The 14,201-nt window shown below is 45.7% G+C and overlaps 1 protein-coding gene across 5 annotated transcripts in view; it reads left to right on the top strand.

Annotated features, from left to right (window-relative positions):
* Positions 1–3,375: 3,375 nt before the first annotated feature.
* The window catches only part of BPHL (biphenyl hydrolase like), a 34,343-nt gene continuing 23,517 nt past the window's right edge, over positions 3,376–14,201 (top strand). For 2 of the 5 annotated variants that reach the window (XR_012901682.2, XM_075921331.2), the window contains exons 1-2: positions 3,376–3,606; positions 13,537–13,640. Coding sequence is in view for 3 of the 5 variants with exons in the window: in XM_075921331.2 (XP_075777446.2) it covers positions 3,485–3,606; positions 13,537–13,640 (226 nt within the window). In the remaining 2 variants the exon portion in view is untranslated. The remainder of the gene's footprint in view (positions 3,607–13,536; positions 13,641–14,201) is intronic. The other 3 variants (XR_012901681.2, XM_075921329.2, XM_075921330.2) reach the window with 3 other exon arrangements.

Below are 14,201 nucleotides of genomic sequence, written 5' to 3'. Positions count from 1 at the left end.
CAAAAGCCAGAGCCAAAGCAAAGACTCTGTGGGGCATTTCATCTCAGGCTAATTAATCAGAAGCAGGGGCATGAACTTTCTAGTCATGCTGGAGATAGAGTATACAAATTACAGAATTTCTTGAAGTACAGAATTTATAAGTAAACATTATTGTCCCATACGTTTAAAAAGTTTGCACTAAGGTTAGGTCTACACTACCAGTTTTTGTCAATAAAACTTATGTCGACACCCAAAAGTCAACAAAACAAAAATCAGCAAAGGAAGTTCCCCTGTTGACAGATCACGTCTACGCTAGGGTGGCACCATCATCAACACTGTGAAAATGCTCACGTATATATCCCAGGTGCAGTGTTGTGGAAAAGCAGAGCTGATCCCTGCACATCTTGGGATTCCCTCTGAGTTCTCTCACAGCTTCCTCAGCTGCCAGAATTGGCATCATGAGTAGCTCTGTGAGCGCTCCATGCTGAGGAATGTCAAAGTAGTAGAACACTCTGTCCTGCAGCTGTATTCCTAGTGCAGCGTAGAACAGGAGCAGTTCAATGAACTCTTTGTTTGATCCCCAGAGCAACACACTCAGCTGTCAGATACTTCCCAGAGCTATGATAGGAGAGGGGCACATGCCTGCAGGGCAGCAGAGCACAAAACGCTGAGCAGGACAAGCATGGGATATGGAGGAAGCCAGTTCTTTTGACACAACAAACACCAGTGTCTATGCTCTTTGTTGACAATAGAGGAGGGGAAAAGAAAAAAGTCTCAGGTAGGGGTAGAAGTTTTTCTTGCTGAAACTGGGGATATTTCCCCAACAAAACTCCTGTTGAAGTGTGTATGCTCTGGGGGTATGTCTACACTACAAAGTTAATTCGAATTAACTTTCACAGGCGCTACACTAGCGCTCCGCTAGTTCGAACTTAATTCGAACTAGCGGAGCGCTTAGTTCGAACTAGGTAAACCTCATTTCACGAGGACTAAGCCTAGTTCGAACTTACTAGTTCGAATTAAGGGCTGTGTAGCCCCTTAATTCGAACTAGTGGGAGGCTAGCCCTCCCCAGCTTTCCCTGGTGGCCACTCTGGGCACCACCAGGGAAACTCGTATGCCCCCCTCCCGGCCCCGGAGCCCTTAAAGGGGCACGGGCTGGCTACGGTGCCTGAGCCAGGTGCAAGCCTGCCAGCACCCAGCCAGCAGACCCTGCACCTGGCACGCCATGAGCCAGCCACCCGATGCCCTCCAGCCCTCTGCCTCTTCCCGGGACCAGGCTGGTGGCTCTCGGGAGCCTGGCCAGGACCGCAAGAGGCGGGCACCCGCCTGGTCTAGTGCAGACATTGTGGACCTTGTCCACGACCTCCGCACTAGGCACAGGAAAGTGGCCGTCTAGGGCAGGAGAGCTGCCAGCCTGGCCACCCAGGAGCAGGTTTGCATGAAAATCAGGGTGGTCCACTGAGACCCCCCGACCCTGAGCTTAGAATGGCCGTACTGGGTCAGACCAAAGGTCCATCTAGTCCAGTAGCCTGTCTGCCGACAGCAGCCAACCCTAGGGACCCTGGAGGGGATGGACCAAAGCCAGTGACCAAGCCATTTGTCTCGTGCCATCCATCTCCAGCCTTCCACAAACTTTGGGCAGGGACACCATTTCTACCCCCTGGCTAATACCACACCATGGACCCAACCTCCATGACTTGATCTAACTTCTCTTTAAACTCTGTTCTAGTTCTAGCCTTCACAGCCTCCTGCAGCAAGGAGTTCCACAGGTTGACTCTGCTTTGTGAAGAACAACTTTCTGTTACTAGTTTGAAGCCTGCTACCCATTCCTTTCCTTTGGTGTCCTCTAGTCCTTCTATTATGGGAACTAATGGAGAACTTTTCTTTATGCACCCTCTTCACACCACTCTTGCTTTTATAGACCTCTATCATATCCCCCCTCCGTCTCCTCTTCTCTAAGCTGAAAAGCCCCAGTCTCTTTAGCCTCTCTTCATATGGGACCTGTTCCAAACCCCTGATCATTTTAGTTGCCCTCCCCTCTCCCAGCCTCTCTCTTCCCCTCTCCCACCTCTTTTTCCCAGTCTCCCCCAGTTTTGTTCAATAAAGAAAGATTCTATTTTTGAACACGTTTTCTTTATTTTGTACATCAGGAAGGGGTGCTAGGGAAGGGTAAGTGGAAGGAGGTGAGGAAGGAATGGGGTACGTTCCCCCGATGGGGAGGACTGGGCTGGCTCTGCAGGCTTCTCGGGGTGGAAGCTCTCCTGCAGCCCCCCGATTGTCCCCTCCCCCCGGATGGCAGCCTGTGGCAAGTGCAGCCGGGCTGATGGCCAAGTGCTGTGATGTGTCCAGTGTGGGCACTCAGGGCACTCCAAGCCAGGACTGCTTTGCAAGCAGGGAACCCTGAGAACTGTCTATCCGGGGTGGGGGTCGGGTCCCTTTAAGCACAGCCCTCGGCTAGCCTGAGACAGCAGCTCCACGCTCTAAGTCCTCATCTGATGCCCTGCCGGCACTGCTTCCGGCCATCCTTAACCTCTGTTCAGGGTCCACTCTGTGGACATGCTAGTTCGAATTAGCAAAACGCTAATTCGAACTAGTTTTTAAGTTTAGCTGCGCTAATTCGAATTAGCTTAGTTCGAATTAACTAATTCGAACTAAGTTAGTTCGAATTAGCGCTGTAGTGTAGACATATCCTTGCTGTTTTGTCGCCTAAAGGCAGTTTTTGGCAATAAAACTATGTAGTGTAAACAAAGCCGTAATTAATTGATTGGAAAATCACATCTTAAGGTAACTCACATGTAGCTGTGTGTGCCACCTGGGCCTCACTCTCCTTGGGGAGCGCCACCTTGGTATGAGGTGACCAGATGTTCTGATTTTATAGGAACAGTCCCGATATTTGTGGATTTTTCTCATATAGTCACCTATTACTTCCCACTACTTGTTCCCATTTGTCACACTTTCGATTTGAGCACTGTACCTTGCTGTAGCTGTCTGGTGGCAGGGGCCATGGTGTGAGCAGCAGGGGCACAGCTCTGAGCAGTGGGCCCCAAAGCCATCCCTGGAGGGCGACAGGACTATACACTCAGTCGGCCAAAGCACAAGGGTGCCAAGTCACCAGCACTGGGCCTTCCAGAGGACAACGAGGGGCGGGGAGGGGGGTGTCACTCTGGGGTGGCCCTGCAGCCCTTGCAGCTGCACTGACATGACACTTCCTCCTCCTATTCTGCCAGGTCGCAGTGCCGCTCGCTCAGCGCTGGGGCACCGCGGGGCAGAGGGAGGCGGGAGGATGGAAACAAGGCTGCTCTCGGGACCCGCTCCTGCACCAGGGGCTCCCCGCGGGCCTGCCCCGTCTCGCGCCGCTCCCCAGGCCTCCCGCAGCTCTCGCCCACCACCGGGGCGGCGCTGCGGGCCAGGCAGCTGGGAGGGGGCGGCCCGAGTGGGGTGAGGCGGGAGCCAGGAGGCGGGGTCTTTGCAGCACCGCGGCGGGGCTGGGCGCTGCGCGGGGCAGGCATGGCTCGGCAGGCCGCTGGCGGGGCGCTGCTGCGGCGTCTCCTCGCCCCGCGACCCCCAGCCGCCCGGGGGCCGCCGCCGCTCCAGCTCCGAGGACCTGCTGCTCTCGCCGCCTCCTACGGGTAAAGCGAGCCCGGCTCTGCCCGGCCAGGCTGCGGCGCTGCCAGCGCGGAGCAGTTCCCGCCTCCCAGGGCGTGGCAGTCCCGTTGCTGCTGGGGAGCCTGGGGGCGTGCAGAGGCGTATGGAAGGGGCGGTGCTTTGGGGAAGGCGGAGGACATGGGGGCTGGGCGTTGGCAGGAGGCTTTGTAGGGATTTGGGGTGGGGCGCCTGTCTCTTTACCTGCCTTCTTCTGGTGTAAGGCGCTGTCACTATAGTCTCCACACACCCACTCCACACACCCTGTTCCCCCCTGATTGGGGAGCCAACCTGCACCCCAGCCCCCCAGTAAGGGGCTGAAACTTAAGTGTCCTTCCCTTGTCATCCACAACGTGCAACCCATGTCTGGATAATACAAGGCTGTAGCATGATTTGTAGACACAATAAAAATGTGGCTTCACCCTGTGACTTTAGGGGACAGAGAACTACTGTGCTAGAAGTAGATTCACCAGCACAGGCTACTGGGCATTACTGACTGTAATTCCTAGAAGTTCAGAGTTATGGGCCTTTGGCCCTCTCTATGTTACAGGTAGGAAATGTTTTTAAACATTGTTTAAAAAAAAAACAAGTTTTCTGCCTATATACATGGCTATGTTGGGTAGTGTGAAATGTGGCATAGCGTCTTTAAAAAAGGTTTCAGACTCTGTTCATCTCTAGATCCAATACCTTGTTTATGCTGGCCAACATAACCATGCAGAAAACTGGATTCTCAATCTCTGCAAGTTAGGGTGGATGGGGTCAAGGGCATCAAATCTGAATTAGCATGATTCTAGCACAATTTCTGTCAAACATGCACATTTTATTTTTCTGGGAATTGTTGTATAAGCTTAACCTCTTTATAGTATAGTCATAAAACATACTTCATTCACCTTACATTGCTGATCACAATTTATTTGTCCAATGAGCTGGAACCCTCCTAGTGACATCTTTGTCCCATTTAACAATCTTCCTCCCTCTCTTCCGCCCCCCCCCCCCCCCCAAACATCTCTACTGGGGCAAATAATTTCCATGTCATCATGGCTATATGGGGCACTGACCTATCTGATCTTGTTCATACGGTCAGCTCTTTGTACTTATCAAAACCAAGGACGAAAATGTAAAGAGCAGAGAATCTCTAAGAGGCCTAGGAAGAAGAAACAAAACTGCAAATTTTATCTTAACAGTTATAAAAGACATGCATGAGGTGATTGTTTTTCTCAGAGGCAATACTATTGCTCTTATTTTTCATGCTTCAATAATAATTTTATATTATGCCTAATGTTTTTTGATAAACCAGTAATATTCTGAACATTACCTGTTCTAAGTAGGAGTACTTCAGGCCTGTTGAAAAAAATAGAGCGGTTAATGTTTTGAGATTAGCATTTTGATTTACTGACTGATTTACTGATTCTGCAATCCCCAAATGGTTACATATTAACTTCACAGTAATGTGATGATTTCCTAAGATTGTGTTGCAGTCCCTCGTTTAGTCTTTATCCAAATAAAAAGGTCTGTATACACTGGTTATGAAATTCCAAGATTGTAGTCTTTTTACTTGGCTCAAGAGCAAGTGTGAGGCAGCATCACACATTTAGCGAAAGGCCACTTTACATGAAATTAATAAATAGGTCAAGGGGAAAGGCTTTAGAATTTGTAAGTGCAACATGAAAAAGGAAAGCAGTATAGTTTTTCCCCAGAGGTCTGTAAAAACACCATTTCAGGGCCCATTTAAAAAAAAGGCAACAGGTGGATAGTGATTATGTTTTGTCAGTAGTAAAGTTAGGCAGGTTTTTCTTTTCTTCTTTCCTTTTTGTTTAATTTTTAAAATGATTTCAAGTAATGGGATATTAAATGTTCCTCATTTGTCATGATGAAAGATATAGTCAAATAACCTGTATGGAATGGAATTCTTAAGTCAAAAGGCAAGTGAGCTATATTTTCTATTAATTAATCTTGTTCAAAAATGGGCTAAGAACATGCTACATTTCTTATCCTGTGCTCAAACATTTAGCTGCATCACAGTTAGTTATGAAACTTGGTTTATATGTATAAATATTTACAGTAGGTAACAGAAAACTTGGTTGATCAGTTTCGGTAGTCAAATTAATATGTTAAAACATGTGCCCTTAACAGGAGTCAAAGTTCCTTAAGTTATAAATGCCATAATGACTCTTCCAGGCTAAGCCATAGTCCTGAAGACCACTTCTGGACTTCTATCCCAATCTTCAAAGGAACTGTGTAGGTGAATCACATACATCTAATTGCAGGATCAGGACCTTAGTTTGGTATGTGCCATTGTCAACCATTGCAGGGGTAGGCAATAATTTTTGTAGAGGGGAGGTATTTCATCAACGCTGGTAGTGCCTGTGGGCTGGCCCCGGAAGGGTCAGGGCCTCAGGTGGAAGGGGCTGTTCTGTCTAGGCACTTCATGTGGAGGGAAGACTTTGCGCACTCCCCCTGGGAGCAGGGGAGCATGGGAGGTCTCTTCCCCCTCCCCCTGCTAGGAGCACAAGGTGCCCTCTGGCACTGTGCGCCCCTGGTGCAGGAGAAGACTTCATGTGCTCCCCCGCCCCCAGGTGCCAATTGGCCTGGGGGCAAGGGAATGCATGAAGATTTCCGCTCCTGCCCTGCCAGGGCGTGTGACACCTAGAGGGAACCACAAGCCATTTTCAACAGCTGGTGGTTCCCAAGGGCTTGATTAGCCGGGGGGGGGGGCATGGTAGGGCAGGCCATAGGCCAGATCAAATGGCTTGGTGGGCCAGATCGGGCTCACAGGCCCGATCTTGTCCGCCCCGATCTACTGTGTGTGTATATAAACACTTAGTTTACCTATAATCTGGGCCTTCTGGTGAATGAAGGGCTGCAGTTTTATTCCCACTGTCATGAATTAAGAATAGGCATCTGCACAGCCATTGTCTGTTCATTACGGTTTGTTTTATGAGAAAGGATTTAAAATAAAAGTCATTCAGTCCTGAATTAAACTATGAGGCAATGCCAGCCTCTGTGTATAGCAGAGTTAAGCATAATATCAAGTTTAACAGCTGAAAAATCTCACTAAATCATGAAGATATTTTGTGAATGGTATAGAAAGAAAAGTTCTCTCAACCATAATGCTTTAAAGTAGCATTCCTGCAAAAAAAAACAAATAAAATTCCCATTGACTTTAATTGGATAAATATTTCATCCACCATATTTAAGACAGGTAAAGTAATACAATGAAGTATCCAAAGAATAAGGAGTCAATATGTGTTGTTTGTTTTTTACAGTGAGGTAAGTTAGAAGACAACTGCAACTATTAGGATATAAAGTAATTGGAAGATAAATAGGGTTGCCAGGTGTCCAATTTTTAACCGGACAGTCCAGTATTTGAGCTTTCTGTTCAGGAAACAAATTGAGAAAATATAAATATCCGGTATTTTCTAAATAAGATGTAATGAAGATTGTGATGTAATATCAAGTGTGTCCGTTATTTTTGTTGAAACCATGTGGCAACCCTAAAGATAAAATACGAACGCCTGTGTGTGTTTTTGCATGATGTAAGTGCCTAATACATAGCTGTGCAAAAAGATAAGAAATATATAGTGAAACCCTAGAACAAGGATGGGAAAAGGGCCCTCTGCGGGCCAGATTTGGCCTGCCAAACCAAAGATTTGGCCTGTGGCCACCCTGCTGCTTCCCCACCTGCAGGCCAAGCAGGGCCTGGGGGCGGGGGAGCGCACCAAGTCTCCCTGTCCCCGCAAGAATGCGTGGTGGCTAGAGAAACACACTGGATGTTTTAAAACAGTCGTGTTTATCTCTAGCTGCTGTGCACTATTGGGGGAGGGGAGCTTTGTGCGCTTCCCACCCCCAGGCCAGTCGGGGCCTGGGGGCGGAGAGCGCATGAAGTCTCTCGCGTCCTGTTCCCACTCTCCCAGGGGTGTGCAGCGGATAGAGAGACACTCCAGCTGTTTTAAAACAGTGCACTGTCTCTAGTCGCCGCACACTCTTGCGAGGGCAAGGAGACTTCACACGTTCTTTCACCCCCGGGCCCTGATTGGCCTGGGGCTGGGGGAGTGGCAGGGCAGCCACGGGCTGGATTCACCGGCTTGGCAGGACGGATCCAACCCGCAGAGGGCCCTTTGCCCACCCGTGGGCTAGAGAGACATGCCGGCTGTTTTAAAACAGCCAGAGTGTGTCTCTAGCCACCACACACTCTTGCAGGGGCGAGGACACTTCATGTGCTCCCCTGCCTCCGGGCCCTAATTGGCCTGGGGGCACAGAGAGCGTTAGAGTTCTCTTTCTGCTAGGCACCTAGAGGGAATGTCAGCTGTTTTAAAACAGCTGGCATTTCTCTCTAGGGGGTGGGGCGGGGGAGGGAGGCAGAAGACTTCTCACGCTCCCCCATCCCAGGCCAATCAGGGTGGGGGCACAAGAAGTCTCCTGGCCACATCCCTTCCACCCAAGGCCCCTTTTAAAAATTCTTGCCCACTCCAGCCCTAGAATAGCACTGTAGTTAAAGATCACGAACAACATCAAAATACAACATTCTGCAATGAAAACAAAGTGTAGAAAAACATTTTTTTCACCAGTGTTTCATATTTGGTGCAGTTAAAAGGTGAATATTAAACTGAATTGGTCTTTTATCCTCTTGTGCAAGATATGACTTACTGCCAAAAAAAACCAAAGACTTTTAAAATGTAAACTTCCAGTTGCCATCACTGTTCTTCCAATCCATTTTAATTTTATCCATTGACAATTTCACAATTGATAGAATATGGAATTATAATACTTTCTCACTTCAGTCAGCTATTCTTACTTAGGTTATTATCTATATCACTGTCTCTAAAGTGCTTCCTTAACTATCCTCAAGGCTGTGTTAAAATTGCCCTTTATTAAAATGTAACTAGTTGAAGGAATGGTTGAGATTATATTCTTGCTTTTTGATGGTATTTATCATTTTATGGAAATTGTTAGAAGCATTGTCAAATACATCTTTGAGGATCATAAAATACCTCTGAAAAAACAGATTATTTGAAGGGAATTGGCTTTTGGAATCTTCCCCCAAATTACACCAAATGGCAAAAAATGTTTCCTGATGAAAGATACCCTCAGGTCCACCTCAGAGTTTACAACGATGTTATGTTGTAAATATACGTAGTATCCTATTTAAATAACAAAGTGCAAATATGCTAATAGAGGTTTGTTTGCTCAATGGTGTTATTTCCCTCTTTCATTATGGCTTAGAAAAAGCATTTTTGCTGAAATGAAAAAATGAATAAATATCTCAGTCTCTCATCCCCCTCTCTTCGCAAATGGCTTGTTCCCTCTCTTCACCCTCCAGTACGCAGTATTAATACCAGGTTAAAGCACAAACTTTTTGTGGGATTGTTGGCAGTCTGTCTTTGAATCCAAATACTCCTATGTGCTGGTGCTGTCATACCATAACATAGAATTCCAACTTTACACATGTTAACTAATAGATGTAAAATTAGGTAAATCTTATGGAACACTAGGAAGCTCATGGAGAAAAAGCAAGGAGGAGGATATGTCACTGAGGAAGCTGTCCTTATAGTTTGAAGTGACTGTTCCTTTGTCCTGGAACAGGAAATTACCCATAGGAGGAAAGAGGGCTCAGAAGCTCTGGTTGACACTCACATTATTCAAAAAAGTGCTTAAACAAATATTTAAGTCCTTAAACTCAATGGGGCTTATAAGTGCTTTCCTGAATAGGGATAGGCTTACGCTCATGCTTGAATGCTTTTCTAAAAACAGAACTTTTGACACTGGCAGGTGCTCCCTTGACTGGTCAGGACTGAGTGTAGTAGGGTGAAGAGTAGGGCTGTGTCTTCACTACAATTTGACATTGTACTGGCTAACTTGAAGTAGCTTTCTGGATGTACAATCCTAGTAGACACACAGCACAGGTAGGTGTTACCTTGATGTAGCTAGTTCAGATAATAAAAGACTACCTCTTTGCTTTGTCTCTGCTAGAATTGTCATTGACATAGCTTATCTGAGTTAGCTCTTTCAATGTAAAAACACACTTTTTTCTGCAGTGAAGATATAACTTGGAAAGGTAAGGCTAATATGTGCTTGGTCTTATGTTGTGGAAGGACCACCGGAACAATCATCATCTTACATGCCAAGTGCAAGATGCATTTTTTTTTATCTTGCTTTCTCCAAACACAACATATAATGAGCATACTAAGAAAAAGAAAAGCTACCATCTGCACACACAATTCTGACCTTGAGAAGAGGGTGGGAGATGGAAAGAAAACAGCCTGATGTAACTCATGCCACTTAATGCACTACTGTAAGATGCTCAGGTACTACAGTGATGAGATCCTACAGAGAGCAGAATAAAAGAAAGCTCCCACACTTGCATATTTGAGTTCTTATGCTGCCAGAATACAAGTTTACACAAAAGTAAAAGTAATCTAGTTATCTTCTTGACTCTTCAATGGGAAATGGTTTTGTACTCCATTCCCTCAATATTCAACAAGGTTTTTGCTATTCAGAGCAGAAAAAGAGGTTATGACTTAAAATGTGCTAATACCTCCTTTGTGTGCTTTGGCCACTTGAAACGGACTGGCTTCAAAAGTCAGTTCAAAGATACTAAAAAATAATCACTTTCAGTGCACCATGTTCTCGTTCACAGATTACACTTGTGAAACATTTAGTGCCTAAAGCCAACTAATATTCCAAATAGTAACATATATATATTACGGTTTAAATTAATTTATATTCCCACAAATATGTAATGGGTTAGCAGAGACCCAACAGTCTCTAAAATGTAGCTATGTTCTCTCTAAGAATTAACTGATGATGGTATCAGAATTCCAAACTATGCAAATACACATCTTTTCATGTTTTAGACTTTGTCTGTACTGTTAATTTTCCTATGCTTGTGACTGACTTTCATAATCTTGTAGTGCTACTTCTTCCTGTTGGAACATTTTACATAGTAATGCATTTTCTAAATGAACAATATCCTCTGCTGAGATTATATTAAAGTGCATTGTATGATGAGATTTTCCTCCTTCATTCCCAGTTGCAGGTTTTTTCATTACACAATTTGTGGATCATACATAATGTAACCATAAACCACATTCTGATATGTAACAGCAGAGAATGAGTTTCAACAGCAGCTGCCAGTTGGAAGCAGCTCCTTAATACCATGACATTTCCTTTTAACATTTTTGTTTTATTTTTACTTGTGTAGGCACTTAAGGCTGTAGTTACACTGATTTTTTTTTAAAATCTCCTATTATTGCGCTACCATCAGTATAAAATGTAAACATTTCAAAGCTACCACCATTAAACATGCTTACAACAAAGTAATTTAAAAAAATGCCAGCAGCAAAGACTACATTGGAACTATACAAGAGGAAGTGTTACCTCTTTGCACTTAGGGGAGACAGCATATTCCTATCCCTAAAATCTTTTGTGCAAAAGCATCCGTGCCAGTGTAGATGCTCTCTTGCGCAAGATTTTAGCCATCGGGCTTTCTTGCGCAAGAAATTGATGTTACCTGTCTACACTGGCCTCTTGCACAAGTGTTCTTGTGCAAGAGGACTTATCCCTGAGCAGGAGTGTCAGAGTATTTGCGCAAGAAACACTGATTTCGTACAGTAGAACATCAGTGTTCTTGTGCAAATTCTCGCGGCCAGTGTAGACAGGACAAGATTTTGCACAAAAGCAACTGCTTTTGTGCAAAATCTTGCCAATGTAGACACAGCCAAGTAGTCTGCTCAAGACAGCAAGGGAAGTGATTTATTCCCCATTTGCTTCCCTTTGTGGATGTGCAGTCCATCTTATAAACTAGAACTAACCATTTTTCTGCTTTTATTCTTACTCTGTCACTTCATTTGTGTACTGTGCAGAACAAAATGCTGAAAAGTGATATACCAAGGATTTTAACAGAATTCTAGTAAGTTAGTAACATGCTGCACACCTCCAATAGCCAAGCTAAGAAGGTCATTCAAAATTTAGCACTTACCTCTTTTCTTTTTTGGAGCTCCCAATGTTCTGTCTTCCCACAGAGTACTGGCTCCTATGCCAAGCAATGTGTCCTGTCATCCTCTATGCTTGGGAGGGTAGCAAGTGTAATTTCTGAGGGTTATATATTGGGAAGGAGGAAGGTGTTTAGAAAGAGGTGTCCTGTTTTATAATGTGATGCAGGTTTGCAAAATTTCCTTTTATTCCAAAAAATACAACTTATTTTAAGAGACATTTTGCAGAACTGCATAATATGAAGTAAAAATGTCACATGCCTGACTTCCCATATAGTTTCCTCTATTTTCCAGTAAGCCAGGGGTTCCCAAACTTTTTGACACGGGCACCAGTAAATCCATTCACGAGCTTTTGGAGGACCAGTAACATTCATTTGCATATTTGCATATTCATTAAGCAAATGATGACTATTCAAATAAGTTGTTTCTGGTCCTCCCAAAGCCCCCAGTGCCAGTGTTAGCAAAGCTTTTGATACAGTCACCCACAATACTCTTGCCAGCAAGTTAAGGGAATATGGATTGGATAAATGGACTGTAAGATGGATAGAAAGCTGGCTAGATCAGGGTTTCCCAAACTTTTTACTATAGTTGGAACGCATTTTTTTTCAGTACTGTTTTTTGCAGCCCCAAAATATAAACACATATTTAAAAAAAGAATGAAAAATGAATAAATTTTCAGTGTTTCACCCGGCTTCATCCTCTACGCAGTCTGGGCCAGGGCTTGGGGGACCCAGTGCCACATGAGCACTCCAGGAGGCGGGAGCAGGAGCAGATTGTGGGTAGGGTATCTGGCTAGGAGGGAGGGTGCAAGGAAGGGTAGGGTTGCCAGGTGTCCAGATTTGTACCCAACAGTCCGGTATTTGAAGGTTTTGTCTGCGAAAGAAATTGAGAAATTACCAGACATATAAAATGCCTGGTATTTTCTAATTACGTAAGTTTTATTATAATTAGGTGCACCAATCCCTAGCTGCAAACTGCCTGGCTGGTAGATGTGCTCACGCTGTTTGTGTGTGTCTACCTGCCAGGCAGTTTGCAACTACTCGAGAGAGGGTATGTGGGTGGGGGGACAAAATGGGATCCCTGGCCAGACTGATTCGTCTGCCAGGGTCTGCCTGTGCCCAGGTCTGTGCCCCCCCTTCTCCTCCTGATCTCCCCAGTCCAGCCCTGCTGCCCCCGTCCAGCCCTGCTTCTGGTGGCCGGTTCCCTCCACCCCCCACCAATCTCCCCCAGTCAGCCCCGCTCCCTCGACGACCCCCCCAACCAGCCCCGCTGCCCCCATCCAGCCCTGCTTCCGGCAGCTGGTTCTCCTGTCCTCCTCCTCCTCCTGATCTCCCCTGGCTCCTGTCCAGCCCTGGTTCCGCCGCCCACTCCAATCCCCCAATCTCCGTGGGACAGCTGCTGCCTCCAACCCTGCTTCCGCCAGCCGCCCACCCTGATCTCCGCGGGACAGCCCCGCTGCCCCCAACCCTGCTTCTTCCGCCCCGCACTTGCCCGGATCGCCGTAGGACAGCCCCGCTGCCCCCAGCTCTGCTTTCGCCAGCTGCCCACCCGCCTGCCCGGATCTCCGAGGGACAGCTCCGCTGCCCCCAACCTGGTGGCCTGTTTCTCCCTCCCTCCCTCACTTCCTCCCAGCCCGCCCTGCTCTGCTCCCCTCCTGGCAGCCATGCTGAGGCCCGGTATTTTTTTCCCACGGCCCGGGTACCAGGCCGTGACCCATTGTTTGGGAAACGCTGTAGTAAGCAATCTGTGTTTGATTCTTTCTCTTACACATATCCACACCCAAACCTACCTCCTACACAAAGGCAAATAGAACCCTTTAAATATGACTGTGCTGTCAGTGTCTAGCATTAATAACTACTGCATAGTCATTGAAAAACTGCACCGTAATGAGATATTATCTTATTGAATAATTTTCTTTTCATTTAGTACTTCAATAACGTCTGCTAAAATCAAAGTGAATGGAGTGCACCTGCATTATCAGCAGACAGGACAAGGAGATCATGCAGTTCTGCTGCTTCCTGGAATGTTAGGTAAGTAATTTCTATCATATTAGGACTTGATATCAGTACTTTTTTTCTTGTTTTTTCTAAAGCTATTTCATATTTTTTGTAGCTCTTTCTCAGCAACATTTTAGTTTTTATGCATTACTTTTGTAAAAAGTAGAATTTTGTAGATGTAATAGAGTTAAGATAACTCAATTTTAAGCAGTTGCAGATTTACAAAGTTATTCTTATTTAGAACACCAGAACCTTATAGATGCAAATATTCTAGGTCTGAATCTCCATGGCCTTGCACCTTCTGTAATCACTCACACCAGCACAAAGTGGGTGTAAACCGCTAACATTCTGATTCAGTGATGTTGTACGTCCACTTTGCATCTGAAAATGTTCAGAAAAGGGCAACAAAAATTATTAGGGGTTTGGAACGGGTCCCATATGAAGAGAGATTAAACAGACTGGGACGTTTCAGTTTGGAAAAGAGGAGACTAAGCGGGGATATGATAGAGGTCTATAAAATCATGACTGGTGTGAAAAAGGAGAAGTTATTTACTTGTTCCTATAACATAAGAACTAAAGGTCACCAAATGACAT

Source organism: Pelodiscus sinensis, chromosome 2 (genome assembly GCF_052426305.1).
Source record: "Pelodiscus sinensis isolate ZL-2025 chromosome 2, ASM5242630v1, whole genome shotgun sequence".
In the NCBI taxonomy this organism is placed as follows: Eukaryota; Metazoa; Chordata; order Testudines; family Trionychidae; genus Pelodiscus; species Pelodiscus sinensis.
The sequence above is the reverse complement of the archived record's forward strand: the minus strand, read 5'-3'. Positions and strand labels throughout refer to the sequence as shown.